General features: G+C 36.1%; 1 protein-coding gene across 1 annotated transcript; it reads left to right on the top strand.

Annotated features, from left to right (window-relative positions):
* The first annotated feature begins 521 nt into the window (after window positions 1–521).
* On the top strand, window positions 522–19,677 carry LOC125833260 (uncharacterized). Its single transcript, XM_049512407.1, has 12 exons — window positions 522–819; window positions 2,112–2,219; window positions 4,523–4,609; window positions 5,393–5,446; window positions 5,640–5,785; window positions 5,948–6,098; window positions 6,183–6,320; window positions 17,215–17,286; window positions 17,374–17,447; window positions 17,675–17,816; window positions 18,530–18,608; window positions 19,403–19,677. The coding sequence occupies exons 1-12, from the start codon at window positions 670–672 to the stop codon at window positions 19,498–19,500; spliced, it is 1,299 nt and encodes a 432-aa protein (XP_049368364.1). The 5' UTR covers window positions 522–669; the 3' UTR covers window positions 19,501–19,677.
* Window positions 19,678–21,446: the final 1,769 nt, after the last annotated feature.

The raw sequence follows: 21,446 nt of genomic DNA, 5'->3' as shown, positions 1-21,446 counted from the left end.
GAGAAAATTGTATGTAATAGCAAACTATTAATTCAAATTAAATGTTATAGCCATAATTTATTTTAATTGTAATTCGCAGCAAACATCCCTTTTTTTTGCCATCTGATTCGTATACAATTAGTCATTTCATACATTTCGGTATAAAATGTATAAAATGTGTTTTTGTTTTTGTTTGTATAAAACAGGAGAAAAGTGTATATACAAATACAAATACATATATTTTTGTTCTATACACTTATAATTATACAAATACATATCTTATTATATAAATTATAATGTATAAACGAATTTATACAAAACTGGACAATTTGTATAAAATTAGATGTTTGTAACGAATTATACAAATCAAAAGCTCCATAGCAAACATAAAATTTGCTATGGAACGCAATTATGCAAACTATAGATATAACATACAAATATAATTTTTATGTTTACCATATATGAAAGTTGCTCAAGAAAGAAATTATTAACCCATAATGATGTAATACTTTAATTGAATTTTAGATAGTTTGACCAAAAAATGAATTAGAAAAAAAAAGTAAATATGCGCAAGTGATATTTTGCAAAGTTATCTCCATTGTAATGTTTATGTTTATTTTGACACAACTCAGAGTTTTTGAAAGATAGAAGAAACAAGTGCGGAGTTGAGTGAGAGAGAAGAAGAAGAAGATGTTAGGAAAAGAAGAATCGAACATGCTGTTGACGTTGCTCAAAGCCGGAGATCATCGTCCGTTCGATGAGATCGTCGCCGACTTCACTTCCAGTTTCCCTCCCCATCGACAATTTTATGCCTGCATCTCTCTCGCCTTAATACTTGACGTAAATCTCTCTCTCTCTTTCTCCATCTCTATCTTTCCGAAGAGCAGTACCTTTGAAATTAATTTAGGGTTTCAATTGCTGTGTGATGTGACACAAGGATTTTTCCTCTCCATTTAGGGTTTTCTAGTTCGTGTATGTGGTGACTATTTTTTGACATTTTATAAACTTCATTTGGAAGTCTGGTTTTATTCCACAAGGAAAAGCATTTTAATTTAATGATTTAAGCAATTCCAGCAAAGAATTTGGAGACATTAAATTTTTGAACTTCAAAGAAATGCAGATTTCCAACTATCAATTGTAACTTCTAAATTCCAGCTGCTTTTTTTCTGGAAACACAAAGGAATATGAATAAAAGAAACAAACAAAATGTTCCTTTATGCTTTGAAAAGATCTGCTATTCTAGCAGGAACTGAGTTTTCAAGCAAAAGATATTAGTGCATTTAGAAAGTTTTCACTTGCAAGATTTGCTAATAACTAATTTTATTAGATTTATTTGAGGAATTTTAATATCTAGCTGGCTAGGGTGTTGTGTACGCAATCTTAATATTTAGCTGTTTGAAGAAATTGCCATCAAGAACCCAAGTGTGGCCTTGTGGTTGAGAGTTAAATAACAACCTTAGTTGCGCGGACTCTTCACTTTTGATGCCGCACCCGTCTCGGATTCTTCAAAAATACACTACTTTTGGCGAATCCGACACGCACCTGTTGGCATTTTTGAAGAGTCCGAGTAACATAGATAACAACACAACCTTCTAGTCCCACCAGAAGTGACAGTACATGAATTCCTCCCATCTGTTTAAGTGTTTGTGGATAGAGTTAAATTAAGTCTATCTGGTGAATTAGTTGAGGTGCACACAAGCTGGTGTGCACTAGTGTTGTCACAAGAAAGGAAAAAAAAGAAATTGCAATCAGAGTTTTGCATGTTGGAGGGAACTGTCTTCTGTTCTTTTGAAATTGGAACCAGCACAGAGGTTTGGCTGGGTTATAGAATTTCCTATTGTCCTTGTTTTCCACATTCAGGAAAAGTCGCTACATACATCCTCTTATCCTTTTGTAAGTGGTATTTAAAAGTTGCTTGAGAAACTATGTATTTCCTTTGTACTGTATTCTTTTCAATGACACCTAGAAGTTGTACCTGTTCTTCATGGATTCATATATTGTAGAATATTAGAAGGTTTCCAAATGTTTGTTTAGTTGAATGATTAGGTGACCTTTACTCACGTTGTATCTTGTAGAGAAGACAAGTTTTGCAAGTTATAGCTATTAAACTAATTATATCATCTTCTCTGCAGGAAAAACTTCTTAAACCAGCACAGAGATTAGTTGCTTTTGCAATTCTTCTGCAGGTTTATTCCTCTCAAGAGCCTTCTTCAAATCCATTCATTTCGTTGCTGGTAAATGTAAGTGCTGTTTTTAATGTTCATTATGATTCCATTTGCTATCATTTTATGTGCTGCAAATTGGGATGATGCCCTGTAATATGCAAAATATATTAATTCCAATATTAGCTGCATATGTTCTCTGAAAGATTTCTTCTTAAATTTCTCCTTTTTTGTGGATTCTTATGTGATTTGTGCTCATGCTAGATTTTGCTTTGTTACCAACAATATAATGTCTCATGCAAATACCCTTCAGCATCCTTGGTTCCTGCTTGTGGTTCCTTTATTATAAAATCAAGCATACCTCTATTGGAAATTGTTCTCTTCTATTTTCCTTAGTTTCCATGAACTGAGGTTTGTACAACACAATTGCGACAAGTATTGAGTTGAAAAAATGGGTAGTTGCAGGTCTTCCTAAATCTTAGTTATATCTTGAGGGAGGTGATGGGGCTACAAAGTTAGACCTGACTAAGAGATGGCAGAAAGGTATTCATGAAGAAAATGAATTGAAGGCCTTATGTTGCTCGGACCCTTTCAAAAATCTCTGCTGCACCCGTGTCGAATTTGTGTGTGGGTGTTGGATCCATACCAGATTTGGTCAAATTATCTTGGGTGCTTTGACTACATCTATAAGAGTAGCAAATAAGTATAGATCATTGGGTATTTAGCTTAATATTTGAGTTTCTATCTCACATATAGACAGTGAAGAGAAAGATAGTTATATAAAGTGCGAGAGTGCTTTGCTATTACACAAGATGTCTTATGAATAAATACTAGGTGTTTATAAAGAATTAAATTTGATTGGCTTTAGTTTGATAACTTTAATTAATTGAAATATATACTTATATATGTCGTAATATACATTTATTGGTTGCATCCTAGCACCCTACCGCGCTCGGATTCACACCTCTGGATTCTAAAATTTATGTGATGAAGCACCCCACCTATGGATCCGCACTCGTATCGGGTACCTGCACCCGAGTCCGAGCAACATGAAGTGCAACAATTGATTTGGTGAGGATGCAAATAGAGTGCAATTGGAAGGGAAATCTGTTGCAACTCTGGACTCTAGTTTGCCTGATCTTGATCTAAATATAATAATCTTCCTTTTGCCTCTAGTTTTTTTGGCTCCTATAACTGTCTTAATCTTATGAAAGTCAGCAATAGCATGATTTTCCAACAAAAGAAGATAGCCGGCAATATGTACTAAATTGCTGTTTCAAGGTTTAACTCAAGAAGGTGAGGGAGAAAACCCAACATTTTCGAGAAGGTAATGTCATTTTATTTATTAACAAAACCCAAGAATATGCAACCCAAGGGTGTTGGTCTAATGGTCAATGAAGGGGTTGAGAACCATGAGGTCCCAGGTTCAAATCTTAGTGGATATATAGTTACGTACCTCTGCTGTTGGGAGGTAGAAACTAGCAGGTATCCAGTAAAATTGCGAAAGATGTCTCGAACACCACATTTCCAGAAAAGGAAAAAAGAAACCCAAGAATCATCTCAGCAGTGTAAAACATGTAACATATATTATGTATACGGGTAAAATGTTTCATTAAATTTTAGGGAGTATAAAGAATTTTTTAAGGGGCATCCATATGTAGACTGTTCGGGTGTGCACTGGGGAAGCTTTCAATGTTCTTTTAACACATAAATGCAGACTCTAAATGTCTGTGGCAGATTAAGACAGTTATGGAGCCATCACAGTACAAGCAGGATCAGTTCATGACTATCTTGAAAAAAAAAGCAGGATCTATAACTTAGATGTAATCAAGCTTAGTTGCTGATTAGATGGTAACGAGGAGAGGTATATGGTATGAAGCTGAGCAGATTCCGGATTGTCCTTACCAGCTTTGGACTCTATAAAATTCTTATTATGACTTGGATATTTAGGTGCATGCAATTTGTCAATATTTTCAAGTGAAGGGGTAGTATTAGCTATATCTGTGGGTAAATTTTAAATGTTAAGACTGAAAATTGTAAGGCTCCTGACTCAAAAAAGACAAAAAAGAAAAAAGAAAGAGGCACAATTTATTTTTCTATGAGCTGTAGATGAATACTGAGAGAATTCAGAAATGTACTGCTTTGGTAGCTGATCGTTTGTAAGTGTTCACGAACTGTCCATCTCATTTACTCTCTTCCCAGCCACACTTATTTTTAATGAGCTTTCAAGAGCTATGAAGTTAGTAAATCACTTTCTTCACCTGTAAGTGATAAGCTCTATATATGATTTGCATGATACATTCTTGGTTGAATTCCTTGATAGTTGTGATTAAGTGACCATTGATTTTTTCACTGTGGTTCTTTGTTTTGCTTATTTGCAGGCTGCCTGTGATGAAGGAGCTGAACAACGTGAAAGGGCTTTTATTCTTCAGTTGTTAGGCCCAGCCTGCTCAACCAGTAGCAGAGAGGTTTACTTATTGTTTCCCTGTTGTGTGTACAATTGGTCTTGTTTAGAGGGTTAAAAGCCCTGGTTTTAATTATTTGCTATATCTGATGTTTAAAGCTTATAGTAGAGTTATTTTTGTGTGAGATCATTTTTAACCTAAGGGCTGTAGTTGTCTGTATGATGAATTTCCTCATTCATAAGAGAATATAATAGTTATTTCGATTTATTATGATTTGGTCATATACCTTTTCTTAAGAATCGGCCACAGGACTTCCTGGGTATGGTGGTTTTTGCCTGTATGATAGATTGCTAATTAGCGTTTATTGTGTTAGGGAAATAGAGCCATGGTCTTGTATGTAGTTCAGCAGCTGCACTGCTCTTATCTCCAGAAGGAAATTTTCTGTTGCTGAGCAAGTTCTACCTAGATATTTCATTTGTCCTTGAAATGTTTCATCATCCAAAAGGGGGACAAGGACAGAATAACTAAACCTTACTGTACTGTAGTATTGAAGTGAAGTTGGATTCTAATATGCAAAAGACACTTGGGATATGCTATGTCTATATAAATTTTCTTTCTTCATACCTTTTGTATTTTAAGCTTGTCAGAATTCAGGAATTAATTTATGCCCCGTCCCACTCACTTCTGGGCACAAAGAAAAGGAAAAAAATATTACAAGTTTGGTTAGTGTTATTTGGTTTATAATGTATGTTTTAACATATCTTGGTGTTTAACTTGAGTACCACGAGTGATTATTTTGAGGTTATTCAATATTAGAACCGTTTCAGAATTAATGACTCATTGCAGGTTCTTAAACAATCGGCAACAGATTACATGAAAATGTTCGATACTTCACAACTTGTAAGTGACCAATCGTCTAAAATATTCATGTGCTTATAAGAAATTTGACTCCACAATATGGGTATATGTAGTGCAATTAATTTAAAACTATCAACAGCAAATTGCCTTGATATTCTCATATCTTCTTTTTTATTACTGGTGGTTACATATGCATATAACTTACCCTCTTTGGTCTCAATTTTCAACTTCTCAGTCTTTCCCACAGCGAGAGCAGTTGCAACAGCAGTATGGCAGTAAAGCTCTACCAGAACAGTTTCAATGCTTCATTGGGAACAATTCTGTGAAAAATAGCATTCCAGACCCTGATGTACCTCGTGGCTGTGACAGCAATTCATTAGAGTATAGTTCCTCACTTTTATTTCTTGGCATTCTGTTTAGATCCCCCCCCCCATTTTTCTTGGTTTCCCCTTCACAGAACCACAGTTGGAGAAGTTTGTCATCTGTCATCATTGCTTTCTTATTCTTGGACATTGTGTAATATTTAGCTTTGGGTAATTTCAGGTTTGATCTTCTCCCTGGATCTAAACCTAAAATTGGATCTGGGGATGTTGATGAGACGATAACTGGATTGTTATCAAATTTGTCATTGGAAGGATTAGGACCTCAATGGATAAGGCCTCATCCTCCCAGGCTTCCTGTATTGGATGGAGAGGTAAGGACTACGTGTGCTTATGTCCAGGGAATAAGTTGATCAATTTCTGGAGTTCTGTTAGATATACCCTCATATTTGGTGCAGCTAGTGTGGCTAAACCCCGATTACAATTATGAGCTTCTATGGGATCATGGAATGTGTGCCGATACTAGCAGAGGAGCAGCAGTCAGGGATTTGATTGCAAAAGCTCTAAAAGGTCCACTTGTACCTGCTCAACAAGAGGTGCATATGCTTCCTGTTGGATATTGTTAAATGCGGGCTTGTTTAAGTTTTATTATTATTTACATGAGGTGATTCACAAAATAAATGCTTTTTCCCTGATAAGTAAGTCGAGCATCGTCTTTTTTTCTTGGATTTCTGTGGCCATTCCTTGTGGATATTACCATGTTTGACCTTCGTGAGAAAAACATAGGGTTGCATACCAATGAGAAAAGTGACTAGGGGGAACTGGTTATCTGGAGAAGGTCAAGTTTGCTTATTTGTACTTATTAAACCACCTTGGTTTTATGGTTCTAAATTTCCACAAAAAAGAAGAAGAAAGATTTGGAGGTTCAACTACATACCTGGCTGAATGGCATTTAGACCATTTTTTTCCTTGAAGGATTTGGAGGTTCAACTACATTCCTTGTTGAATGGTATCTAGACCTATTTTATTTTTGCAATTTGACCATGCCAACTATGAACATTGTCAACCCAGGGAAATAGTAGATCAAAGCAGGATGGATGGTACTTTTTTTTTTTTTTTTAATAACCAATGTAAATGGATTGCTCAGGTCTTGCGTGAAGCATCCCAGACAAAGGGGAATATCGTGAAGCGGTGGAAGAAGAAAATATGTTTTCTTAGAAGTGTTCTGCTTTAGGAACTATAACTAATATGGTCGTCACATCAGTCTGATAAATTTGAGAGGCAGAAGGAGGGCAGTTATTATTATTCCTGAGTTTCGTTTAACTCAGGGTGGATTTTTTTTTTGAGAAAGTTAACATTTCTCAGGTCTTGCGTGAAGTATCCCAGACAAAGGGGAATATGGTGAAGCGGTGGAAGAAGAAAATATGTTTTCTTAGAAGTGTTCTGCTTTAGGAACTATAATTAATATGGTCGTCACATCAGTCTGATAAATTTGAGAGGCAGAAGGAGGGCAGTTATTATTATTCCTGAGTTTCGTTTAACTCAGGGTGGATTTTTTTTTTTGAGAAAGTTAACATTTTATAGACAACAATACACCAATGGTGTATTTCAGTAGTAATTACAACAGGAGTATACAGTAAGCAAAACCAAAAGATCTATCATTTATACCCCTCCTAAACTATCTAAAAAGTCAGTAATAGCCTCCATCTCTTTGGGGAGGACATGATTACACCAAAAATAAAGGGTTATAAGACGGTTCAACTTCAAACTCTGGAAAGGGATGCTCTTGTTTTCGAAGCATCTCTGGTTCCTTTCCTTCCAAATTGTCCACCAGATGCAAGCAGGGACAATATTCCATCTCTCCTTGTGACATGATGTATTCCCTTCTCTATTCCAGCATGCTAGAAAATCTGAGGTGTGTCTTGGCATGGACCAGCTGATTCCCCTCAAATTCAAAAAGACCTGCCACAATTTCTGTGTCACTCTGCAATGGAGGAAGAGATGGTTTGTTGTCTCTGTTTCTATTTCACAAAAAAAGCACCTGGAGCATAACTCAGTGTGGATGAATATTGGGGAAAAGGTGGGGAGATACATCAATAGTGCCCCACAGGAATGTCGTTAACTTTGGGGAACACAGGTTGGTGGACAGAAACATTCCTTATGCTGAGATACTTGAGAGCAATGAATGGGCTAATAAAGAGTGTAAAGAATCAGTAGTAGAGAGGGTAATAAAGAAGGGGGATAGAATATGCATTAGTTACAGCCCAAAGGAGTGTAGCGAAGTGTTAAAGAGGAGCTTGGTGGGTATCTTTGAGGCTAGAGGTGAGACACCAACTCTATCAGAAATCAGAAGATGGCTCTTATAGATTGAGGAAGCAAACACACGGGTTGAACATGAGATGGGAAATGGATACTGTTCGAGTTTGAAAAGCCCAACTTGAAAAGCCCCAAAACAATAAGATTTGCAGATTGCTACAATACCTAGTTATTGTAGCAGTTTTTTTAGTCTTTTTTATGGTTCAAATCAATAGATCGGGCAAGTATAAGAATACCAAACCATTCAAAGCTCTGATACCACTTGATAATTACACTGTTAGCGATAGACTTTAACTTAGAAGTTAGAAAGAGAAGAATTGATTCTTGAATGAGAAGAACACAAGCTCAAGTATTTGATATTTGAAACCTTGTTAAATATTAAAAGCAGCAGTGATTCAGTTAAGAAGATGAAGAATAAGAGGGAAGAAGCACAAACAAGGAATCTTACCATTGAAGAAATGCAAGCTATGGTTCAAGGTAGAACAAAAAGGGCGAAACCCTAAAGAGAATATCAAAGGGTAGGCTACTATTATTAATATTAATATTAATTCAAAGTTGGATAATGAAGAAGAAAGCTCCCCTTTATATTATAGCCTAGAAGAGGCGGCTGCCATCCCCTTGAATTTATCAATGGGTCTAGTCATACTAAATTTAATATGCTAGTAAATCGCTAGGTGCAGGAAAGAGCCTATTTTGATTGACCTATTTGAAGTGCTTTTAAGCCAAAATAGCTTTTATGCACTTTTTTAGTGTTTGGGTAAATTAAAAAGTGCTTGAAACCACTTGATTTTAAGCTAAAATGATAAAAATAAGGCAAAAGCCGTAAGTGAGGATTTCTAACTTATCACTTTTGTTTATAAGCCAAAAGCTTATCCAAACAGGCTATAAGACTGCCATCACTTTGTTCAATACGCTTTAAAGTGATCTAACTAAAGTAAATAAGGTGGAATTTTCGGGGTGGGGTGGGGGTGGGGGGGGAGTGGGCTGATTTGGTGGGCCCTATCTTACATCCTTTTGGTTTTCAATTATGGTCACCTAATAGTTGCAACACTTGGAATCATTCGGGCATTAATCTCTTCTTCCACCATACGACACTATTTTTTGAGAATGGTAACTGCTAAACTATATAGCCACAGGTATGCTGCATCAAAGAGTGTAGACCCCCTTCAAAAGTATTACAACTTACATCTAGATCTCCTATTTGTTACTTTGCTTACAAATAGTCTAAAACATCAAAAATATCTTCACCTTATCAAGTCCTATTTAATTCAAAAATAGTAAAGAGAAAAACAATTCATCTTAAATTTCTGAATTTTGCTCTGCTTATCCTCAAATCATCTCTCATTTCTTTCCCTCCATATTGACCACTTGATACATGCTGGGACAATCTTCCATCTTTCCTCCTTTTTTGTTGCATTACCATCTCTGTTCCAACAATAACTCCTTTTTTGTTGGAAGCTCTTTTTTTTCATGTGTCAATGCTATTTTCTTAGCCAGAAATAAAGGAAAGTAGTTCACATTGTGAGACACTTTCACTCTTCATATCATCTTCCATGGCCACCCTTCCTCCTGATTGTTTGAGAAGTTTAGATCCTTATATGCAGAATTGACACTGAATGCCCCTTTGTTGATAAGTTGTTGAATTGTGCAACTGTGGTATAGAAGGCTACTATTCTTTCTATTTTCCAATTCAAATGTCCTCTAAGGTGTAGCTACTATTCTTTCCATTTCCCTATTCAAATGTCCTCTAAGGTGTAGGTTCAATCCTTGTCTTGTTCACATGTCAACCACAGTATCTTGTTTTTGTTGGCATAAGGTGTAAAGATCTGGGCAGAGCTGTTTCAAGGGTTCATGTCCAATCCATTTATTATTCCAAAATGAATTCTTCAGGCCATTTCCAACTTTAAACTAGATTGGTTAAAACTAGTGGCTAAAAGTTCCTGATGGATCTCCAAACACTACAACCGTATCGTGTGTTCACAACATTTGTTGTCCATTTATTCTCCATTTTATACTGGGTAATGATGACCTCCTTCCATAGCAAATTGTCGGTTGTTGCCAGTTTCCATAACCATTTCATCATCAAACTTTTGTTCTTCATCTTCACGTCTCTAATGCTCACACCTCCTTCTTTCTTGCTCATTGTGAGCTCCTCCCACTTGACTAGATGAATCTTCTTCTTGTCTTCATTACCCTTTCAGTAGAAGTTCCTCATTAGAGCATCAGTCCTTTAATACTGGATAAAGTCTTACGATATTACTAGGTTAATTATGGTGCAGAAACTTGGTATGATTGGGTTGAGCGCGGTCAGAATTTAATGAGGTGAGTTAAAACTAGCCTTAAAAAGTCCTAAAGTGGTTGGTTTCAGTATTTTGTTGAAGCTTCAAAGGAACACATGGAACTACTTAGGACAGTGTTATTAAAAGCGCGCGCTTCGTCGCTTAAATCGAGAAGCAAAGCAAAGCGAAGCTGTATCACTTTTTTGCAGTGAAGCAAAGCTATGGTAAAAAAGCGAGCGCTTCAGTCCCAGAAGCGAGAAGCGAGAAGTGAGACTTCAGTAAAAGCGAGAAAAAGCTCGCTTTTCTGCTTAATCTAGGTTGACAGTAACTAGGTTATTTTTTATTTCGTAAAAACACTTCGCGCCTTCTTTCCAAACATGTCCCTCTATTTCACTTATCTTGTTGTGACACTCTTTCAAGCGACTGCAAGTTCAGTTCATATCTTCTTCTTTTCTCTGGCTACAGTTTTTTTTTCAATTTGCAGTCTGCAGTTTTCCCTGTTTTGCAATATAATCTTCTCTATTTTTTTTTCTTTCAGTTTTGCAATTTTTTTCTCTGCTTTGTATTGCTTTCTCTGCTATGCTTTGTTTTTGTCCATATTCTGCAATTTTCCCTCTACTTTATAATTTTTTTTACTGTTCTGTCTCTGTTTTCCTTGTTCCCTTTTTTTTTTGGGAAGTAAATTATATTTACTTTTTAATGTAAGAATTGAAAAATTTGCCAAATATGTTATTTCTATTGAGTTCTTGGTTATTTATATTGCATATTTGATATTTTTTGTTTTTGTACTAAATAGCGCTTTAGTTGAAAAAAGAGTGCGCTTCGCTTCACACTTCTCGCTTCGGTGAAGCACACCCTTGTCACTTTTTTCCCGCTTCTTTTTCTCCACAACACTGAGTTAGGATAGTTAAATAGCTTTATGCCTTCTTCTCCCAGTGCCATTCTTCCAACAGAACATCACCTCCTTCTCACATCTTGGCATTATTATCCAAGAAACGCCAAAACCATCTAAAGATATCCCACCATAACCTGGATGCCTTTGGCCTCTTGGTGACACTTATTAATCTTATAATAAAGAATTTCGTGCTTTGTCCTCTATTTGGAAAAAGGATCTAGGCATAACTCAACCTCAAAAGTATAGCTCGTGAGGTGAGGGCACCAAGGCTGAACACTACCCCATTTTGTAGACTGGTTGGGACCGGCCTTCTATCCCGGTGAACAATGTTCCACTGATTAGGCGGGGATTTGCCTTTTCTGTTGATTCCTGCGGATTGTCACCCAATACCATAAAAGGAAACAACAATTCATTCCTTCAACCAACGTGGGACGCTGACCATTACCAAAATGTGTGACACTAACCAATACCATCCTCAAAAGCCTTCAAAGTTAGCATCCAGATGCTGGCTTAATATATGATTTTCAAAGTCAACATGATGTCTCCATCTCCATTAGGTGTGTGTGTCTGAAACACGTGGTTGACCTTGTCCTCTGACCATGCCAGTAATGGACCTTTTGCATATCTCAATGAGAACTTCCTCTAAGCAATTCTTCGTTTCTTAGGCTTAGCTCCCCATTTAAAGAGCAGTGGTCCCTTGAATTTGTTTTGCCCGTGGTACCAAATCAATTTCGCTATTTGGCTCTCCTCTCGTTTAAGTAGGTCAATTTGAGATTTTAGCCTCTTTGTAAGAGATGACCAAAACTTCAATTGCTACAAAGCTGAATAAGTTTATATTTGGTGAGTTGAGGTTCATTTTGTATAAGGTCCTATAACTGAAATTCTCCAACTTCACTTTATATTTAGTCACTTTCTTAGACCAGCTTTCATGTGTGGTTGCCTTAGGCCTATTATTCTTGTGGACCATGTCCCTGTGTCCTCAATGCCTTTGCTGAGTCCTTGACATTTTCTTGTCTTCCATGTATATACTTGTCACTTAAATGGCTATTTGAATTTTAGGAACTTACCAAATGTGTGTGCTATCTCCTTGTCTGCAGCAATTGTATTAACATGCAATTCATCTCCAATGACTCTTTTATCATCAATTCAAAGATGTATAACATTGGCTTGAGGAGGAATGGCAATTTTCTGGCTAGTCTATGTTTTTATGTTCATTGTTGTGTTGGTCTCTGCCTAGAGAGAAAGTGTATCCAGCTCGTCAATTTTTTTCCCGATGACCATGGTGTCCGGGCCAGATTTTGTGCACCTCGTCTAACTTCGAGCTAACAACTTACAGAATTCTCATAATCACTCGAACGAGTCCATCAAAGATGGTTCTGAACCTAGTTGCTTTGTCCATTTCCACTGTCAACTGTTCTCGCTGCTGGTCGCCTATAGTATTTTCTCTGGAATGTAACACAACATGAATAGTTTTATCCATGCTCGTTCAGTTTAATTGTAAATTGAGAGGCACCTGACCATCAACATACACTGTTTCAATATCATATACTTGCGGGACCCATACCCCTAAATTAATTCGTCTTAATGCTTAAATTAACATCTGCAATTGTCCCGATTTTAAAACCAGCTCCTGAGTTCCTGGTTTTCCTATTTAAGTATCTTTACCTGACAGAATGACTTAATAAACCTCTCTGATGCTTAGCCATGCTTATGTGGTCGTGATGATTTTGATGTGGCCAAAGTTAGTGTTAATCACTCTTATGAAGTGCTCGCTATGATTGTTGCAACTAAAAAAAATATTATAATCAGAATTTTGTTATAGTGTGCTAGACATCATATCAACCTATTACACGTCATTATTTACCATTCTAAATTCAGTTCTTAAGTAGCTGGACAGATATAGGAAAACAGTTTGTCGGGTAGGAAACATTGTCACAAATTTCACTTGGAAAAATGATCTGATGTTACAAATTTCACTTGGTAAATTGGTCCAAAGTCACTTGACTAAATTCTCAAGGTGGATTGGGTATTAGTGATTTGAAGTCCCACCATAATAGCATGCTTATAAAATGGTTATGGAGATACCAGCGGGAGAAGCCTGGCTTTTGCAAGGAAGTCATCAATGCTAAATATGGAGTTCACAATCACTGGTGTTAAAAAAAATCACAATCCATCATGGTGTTTGTCCTTGGAAAATTATTAGCAAGCATTGGAAGTGAATCTTTTCAGAAATACTTATAAAGTTTGGAATGGCTCCCATGGTAAATTCTGGGAGGATTGTTGGCTTGGGAACTCCTTACAGATGGATACATTTCCTGCAATCTAGACTTCACTATTGCTCAAAACTGGGAAGGCGGCATTACTTGGAAAATCTCCCTTCAGGGGGAATTTGCAAGATTGAGAAATCGGTGATTTACTAACCCTCGCTTCTCTTGAAGGTTGCAACCTAGAAGAACTATAACTAGATAGGGCAAGATCACAATCAGAGTAGCCTAAAACCACATTTATGCATAGAATGGGTAGAGGATGGCCTCGGAAGCATGTGTGCGGGGACTAGATTACCTATCAAGATAATTACTTTACCTGGATAGCATGAGATTGTGCATGTTTGACACAAGATAACCTTGGTAGTAGAAACTTTCAGCTTTGAACAGATGTTTCACTTGCCTGTATAGCTCCGAGAGCATTAGTTACCTTTTCCTTCACTGCACAGTTGCAACAAACCTTTGGAGCATTTTCCATTCAGCTTTTGGACCGAGTTGGATTATGCCAAAACTATCAAAGAAGCTTCAGAGTGCTAGTGTTTCTGGAGAGTTGATAAGGCCATCAAAAGGATCTGGAAAATGATCTCATCAACTTTTTTTTGGTGTTCTCAGACTGAGGAATCACTGATGTTTTAATGGAATCTCAACTCCTACATACTCCTTGAAAGCTAGATGTTTAGTTAGCATCTTTTGTTGGAACATCATAACCCTTGTAAATAGTACTGGTGATCTTTTTGGACTTCATTAGCTCTTTGGTCTTAATATAGTTCACTTACGTAGCGAAGCTAACTACTACAGATCTTTTATACTTATTGCATCTTCTTCATGCCTTTTTAATGAAACCATCTTACTTCATAAAAATAACATGAAAATCAGAATAAAATAGAAATGATGAGGAAAAGACAGAATGAAAGAAAAAAAGGCAAACTGTCTTTCCCAGCTTCTTCCCTCCTCCCCCCTGTTGAGTCATCACCAATTGGTTGATTGTTGCTCGCCGAACTCTCATTTCCTTGTGATGTCATTTTATTGCCTCAGTTCTCCACCAAAGCTAACTGTTTTTGTTCTCTAGTTGAACTTGACTAAAGGCAAAGTCACCGACTGAACGAACCGACTTACTGCCTTGTTTGGGTCAGATCTTGATGTTGTGAGTTAGGGATTTGGATCATGCCTAATGGCATGCAACTTCGTTTTGGGAACTGATGTCCAGTATGAATGAGTCATCATTGATTCCAATACAATATTTTGGATGCAATGCTTCAAATACATTTGCGAATTGGAAAAAGATAAATTGTAGCGACTTTTTTGATGAGAGTGTACTAGAAGAGAGCAGTTTTAGCCACCCAATAGTTGTTACATATGTCAAAGGGAAACTGAAAATCCTGGCCATCTTTTTTTCTACATTGTGAAGTTGCCTCTGGTATTAGGTGCATGCTCATGTGCATTTTTGGCCTCAAAATAGGCCACTCGATCAGTTAGGGAAGCATATATGTGCTGGTGTTTGTGGAGTTGATAAATCCATCAAGACTATCTGGAGAATGATACCGACTTGCATTTCGTTTGGAGTATTTGAACATTAAAGGAACAGGAGACGTTTTGATGGTGTCTCTACTCTTGTGGCTCTTTAAAGGCTAAATGTATTGCTAGTTTATTTTGATGGTCTAGATTGTACTCAGTTAATAGTCTTGGTCAGTTTCTGGACTTATTAGCTCCCTAGCTTTGGGTGGCATAGTCTTGATAAGCTTTACTTTTTTGAAAGCTTCAATGACATATCCTTTTTTTTTTTTTTTTGATTCAGCCAAGAACTTTTTTGTAAGCTTCAATGACATATCTTGTGGCTCTTTAAAGGTTAAATGTAGTGCTAGTTTATTTTGATGGTCTAGATTGTACTCAGTTAATAGTCCAGATTCAGTTTCTGGACTTATTAGCTCCCTAGCTTTGGGCATAGTCAGATTTTGTTGTATAAAAGCGAAGAACATTTTTGAAAGCTTCAATGACATATCCTTTTTTTTTTTTTTTTTAATTAAGCAAAGAACTTTTTTGTAAGCTTCAATGACATATCTTGTGGCTCTTTAAAGGTTAAATGTATTGCTAGTTTATTTTGATGGTCTAGATTGTACTCAGTTAATAGTCCAGATCAGTTTCTGGACTTATTAGCTCCTTTGGGCATAGTCAGCTTTTGTTGTATAAAAGCCAAGAACTTTTTGTAAGCTTCAATGACATATCTTTTTTTTTTTTTGATTAAGGTAACATTCAATGACATATCTTATCACAACTCAATCTTCTTGATGCTTTTTTCTATTGAAATCACTTCATCAAAAATACAAAAAGAACGAGAGCAGTGGATGACATTGCGAAGAAGGGAAGATGAAGCAACTTGAGCTTTGAAGAAATCTATCCGTTAGATCTAAAAAAGGTTTGGATAAAGGGGAATATAGATGATGGTGGGTGGTGTTGGCCATTGTAAAAGAAAGGAAAGGAAGATGAAGGTGTGGGTGTGGTGTTTGTGACATTTTTTAATATAGTCTTGAAAATAATAGAGGAAGTCTATTTTCTGGATAAGTTTTAAGTTCCTTCTTACGCTAGATAAAGTATGTTAGAATAGGATTAATAATCCTCTACCAATTGGCCCCTAGGTGAACTATGGTATATTAGTGGAGAAGTGTAGGGGGCATACTCAACATCCCCGAGTTTTGAAGGTTGTTGACTCAAAATGTCTGCTCCAGACGGATTTCTCGGTCAGCAAAAAAAGGGATCAATCTTCTACTAACTTTGTAGCTAATGAAGTTTCTCCTCCTTGCCACTTATTTGTACTTGTGAACGAATTTAAGCATGCAACTAAAACTTTTAAGACAATTTGTGGAATAAGCCTAAAACCTTTATTAACTCCTGGAAAATCTTATAAATTCCATGTGGAACAACCATATGGCTTAACATCCTCTCACTCGTTTAACTTTTTTCGGGGAGTGACATTGTCATTTATTTTTTCTTTGTATGATATTAGCCTAAGATGAACTTAAATGGAGCAACATTGTTGGTGAGGATTCATGTTGCTGACCCCATTTTGTTTGCAGTTGAGGTGTAATTGTTGACAGTACATGATGAACTTATGAGTGAGAATGAGCTTACCAATTGTCTTCTTTGATATCGTGCGGAAGAATTTGAGCCACCAACCAAAAACTTTTAAAGTACTTTGGAAGTCCTATATACCACATGGGACAATGATATAACTCAATATTATCATATAACCGCATGTGATATCTCCTCAGTGATATTGTTGAATTTGTTACCAACAATGAAAGGTTTTCCTTTATGCTCTCCGACTGAAATCTAGGCTCAACTTGATCACTTTTCATGTTGCCTTATTCTAGCCCTAGGTTACCATGTTTGGTTAGAAACTGGATGCACTTTGCCATAGATTTGCTGTTGTTGTTTGGTAGTCGCTCACTGCTTGAATCAATTTTCTTGATAGAATGAAGAAGCTCTGCACCCAGCTGGTCAGATAGTATTCTTTCAGATCTTTTCGTTACATGGGAGTTGTTCATTCCTTGTTCAAAATAATTCTTTATGGGAAGTTTTGGTTTAGCATAGAAAGTTCTTTGTTTTGTTATGACTATCAAGAGAGTAATGATTGTGAAAAAGCTCATTAGGTGCAGAATTCTTTTTCATGCACATTTGTTGAGACTTGTATTGCATCCATTAGGCATTTTTTGAAATTGTTTCTTGTTCTCTTGACCAGCAAGTACTATTGGAGTTGGCGAATGATCCAAAACTTGTCTACCATTGTGGGTTGACACCAAGGAAACTGCCAGTATGAACTCTGCAACCTTAAATGTATTGTGAGTGACTAATAACTAGTGGCTGTGCTTGATTCAGAAGAATTATGTATATTTTTCAGGAACTTGTGGAGAACAATCCTGTTATTGCAGTTGAAGTTCTGGTTAAACTGGTCAATTCACCAGAGATTGCAGAGTATGCCTTTGTTCCTTGTTCCCTTGTTCATTGATTTGCATACCTGATACCCTTTTGATCACGATTTCAGAGCCCCATATACTAGTTCATATATTATAAGTGTCAATTGGGTGGTTTATTTGAACTTTTTGTTGGAAGTTGCAGAGCTAGCATTCTGTATTTTGTTTGGATGTGCGAGCACCAAACTTCACATGTTCTGAGATTCTGCAGTTTATTTGTGGTTGCAGATATTTTACAGTTCTTGTTAATATGGAGATGAGTCTTCATTCTATGGAAGTTGTTAACAGGCTCACTCAAGCAGTTGAATTGCCAACTGAATTCATACATATGTACATCACCAATTGTATATCTTCCTGCGAGAACATCAAGGTCCTCTATCTGCTTAACTTCTTCCTTATTAATTGAACCTTCACTTAATTTATTTGACTGGCAATTGTTAGGTCATTTAGAGTGTGATTCAATCAAACTCTTCACTGACCATGAGTTACTTGGGTCACCATGCTATTCTTGAGTTAGTTTCTCAACCATATTGTGCATATCAATTTCAGATTGGTGTTTTAGTAGACAAAACTTGGTATTTCTATAGGTTCTTTGCAGACTTTCTTTATCATAAAACATGTTTAAGGAGTGAACTACTGCCAATGTGGGTAAACAGTGTAAGCTTTGACTGCAACTATCCTGCTTCTGAAGATTGTAATGACCTTTGTGTCTCATTCTGTTTCGATCATGTAGTTATTTTTGTTATAGCTGGTGAAGAGGTGAAGTCAGTGAACTGATGTTTAATATCATAGCAAAAGGGATGTGAATCTGTTTTACTCTATTCTTCTCTGTCATATATTAGTTGGTGGCAGTGGCTCTAGTGTTGTATACATGGGAGATGTAAGAGGGGAAGAGACAGACATGATCTCATTGCCTCTGTTCAGATTTCAGTTTACCTACATATATTTCTTCTAATGTAGGAAGGAGAGGACCCGTGACATACACACATTGATTTCCTTTTACTAGCATAATTAGTGTTCCTAGAATCTATGATGATATTCTCATGGTTTGTGTGATTACATCATTCTTTTCCAAAATTTCAGGATAGATATATGCAAAACAGACTAGTAAGACTGGTCTGTGTTTTCCTACAGAGCTTGATCCGGAATAAGATCATTAATGGTAAGTGTCTATTATCATTACTTTAGTGATATAATAAATAGATAGAAAAACTACATATATTGCATACAGTTTATATTGAGTAGTTTGAGAACTCAACTCTGGGGCGTGAGAGCCAATCTATCTATGGGGTTGCACAGAGGATGACTGGGATAATAATTGTGAGAGGCTAGTTGCATCAAACCAGCCTTTAGGACACGTGTAGTGTGATGGATAAAGATATAATCCTGGGATAAATTTTTAGTACCCCTTAATACCTTGGTTGGTTACAAAGCTTCGGATAACTTATCCCAGGATTAATAATTAGTATTGGGATAAGTTGTTTGTTTACAATTATATCCTCCATAAGTGTAAAGGATGTGAAAAGTGATGTACAGAAAGGGTTTGAAGGGGTATATTTATCATTTTAACTATTTTATCCCAGAGCAAGTTATTCCAGGATTAATAATTGGTACTCGGATAACTTATCCCAGGACTAATAATTAGGCCTGGGATAAAATAGTTAAAATGACAAATACCCCCTCAAATCCTTTTTGTACATCACTTTTCACATCTTTTACATTTATGGAGGGTATTTTTGTAAAGAAACAACTTATTCTTAGAAATTATGCAATGCATATTATTTTTAATACAACAAACCAAACATATACTATGAAATTATCCCATCATAACTTGTCTTGAAACCAAACGATACCTTTATGCTTGGGTTAATGTTTGCTTCTCTCACTGAATTCTGGTCCATCAGATTCCTTCTTAATGTTTGGTTGAGCACTTAATTTGTGTGTTGTTTGTTGCAGTCCAAGATCTGTTCATTGAAGTACAAGCATTTTGCATCGAGTTCTCAAGGATTAGAGAGGCTGCTGGTCTGTTTAGGCTTCTGAAGACATTGGAGTAGATTGTCTCATTCACCTCACCCCATTCCTTGGATAAAGTTTTCTTTGACGTAGCATGTGTACATGTGTTTTGATTTGTGATTCCGTTCTTCCAAGTAGTTAGCACCCAATTGTGGGTCATTGTATCCTTGGTTCAGCAAAGTTATCGTTATAAAGTTTATTTCACAGTTAGCCAGCCAGCCATTCATTTCTCTAAAGTCTAAAAATGGAAGAATGTTTTGATCATCGTCATTAGAGATGCGTGAAAATTGCTGGAGAAATTTTGGTTGTGCACTCAATTCCAATTCAATTAGAAAAAAAAACAATAATAGAATGAAAGACAGCATGATGAGGCGATGTTGGAAATCAAAATTTAATAGCCAAAACTTGTGGAGCAAGTTGAGGTATTGCTGATATACCTCCAACAACATTTCATCAGAGTTATAGACTATTGGAGATGACTGATCAGTACAATGTTAGATTTTTAGATTTAGTATTTGGGTCGGGTCCTTTTTGTGCTTACTCAACGTTTATTTTCTTTGAATGAGATTTTAAATATACAAAAGAGGTCTTTCCATCAATTCTAAGTTCTACACTATTGGTGAAGATTGATCTATACATTGATGACATATATCACCGGATTTTTACATCTAAAATTTGGGCAAATTCTTTTTTGTGCTTGGTCAATACATTTTTAGTTATTTTGATTATTTTATTTAGTTCGTTTTGTTTAAATTTTTGGATGAGATTATAAATATATATAAAAAAAGGTCTTTGGATTCCTATATTTAAGATCATTTTCTTGAAACTTTACTTATGACTAGTCATAAAATAGAGGTTACCTTTCAATAGGACGAAGTCATTTGTATCATACTTATTATTTACTAAGTTTACATGTCTTGTTTGAAATTTGCATGGTGATGGTCATCTCGTCTCTTATCCAATTGAACCTATGAGTAAAACTAATGAAAGTTTTATTAGCTGAACCTATGGATAAAATTAATGAAAGTTTCATTAGCTTCACGTAATGTTTATGTTTTCTGCAGGTTCATTACTTTCAAAATGTTATCAATTGTATCTCACCTAATACGCCAATATTTCTTGTGTATGTCGTCCCTGTCTTTTGATGTGATTGTTCTGTCATAAACCAATACTTTCGTCGTGACCATTCTTAGAAGTGCTATATAGTTGGTCATGCGAGAACACATTATGGTAGATACAATCCAACATTTGGAATTGTTTGACCTTGCATTTATATTTGAAAAAATAGATATTGCATTGAAAATTATAGTAGAAGGAGGTGTTGATATATGCGGTGAACTTTGAGTTGAAAGATGAACTTTCATGGATGTACACTATTTACAAAGGTGACAACATTCGACCATAATTGGTCTTGTTGCAATTGATTTTGCAGCTATCGACTATGAATGATATTTAGGTAGTACCAATTATTTTAGAATAAGTAGAGGGCAGAACAAGTAATCACTCGAATAGACATTTACTTTACAACTCAATTATGCTTGTCATGTTACGAATCTTTACTTATTTGCTCTGGACTACTTTATATTACTTAGCATGTAAATGAGTTAGCCTACCATTTGGTAATGTGTTGATTTCAGACTCAGTACGCGTCATTGTATAAAATTATATCACTCGTAGTTGTCTCAAAGTTGTATTCTTAGATATCTTCTCCATATTAGGTAAGTAATTATAAGTTTGTACGTAGAACTAATTTGTTTGGTTTCTACTTCTTCTTCCAAGTGCAGGATAACCACAAGGGGTTGTGGGTTTTTTTCTACCAATTGGGGCTCTCCTTTCGCCATCCCCATGATACGATTCTCATTTTGTATCGTGATTAATTGGATCGTTTCTTTATGGATTCCTATCCCAAACTCTTCGAGATGTGTTTCCGAGTATTCCTTGATCATTTCGTCCAAGAAGAGGAGTTCCTCTAATTCTCTGATTTTTT

This window comes from Solanum verrucosum, unplaced genomic scaffold, assembly GCF_900185275.1.
Source record: "Solanum verrucosum unplaced genomic scaffold, falcon-dt-bn FXZP01000097.1, whole genome shotgun sequence".
Lineage (NCBI taxonomy): Eukaryota > Viridiplantae > Streptophyta > Magnoliopsida > Solanales > Solanaceae > Solanum > Solanum verrucosum.
The sequence above is the reverse complement of the archived record's forward strand: the minus strand, read 5'-3'. Positions and strand labels throughout refer to the sequence as shown.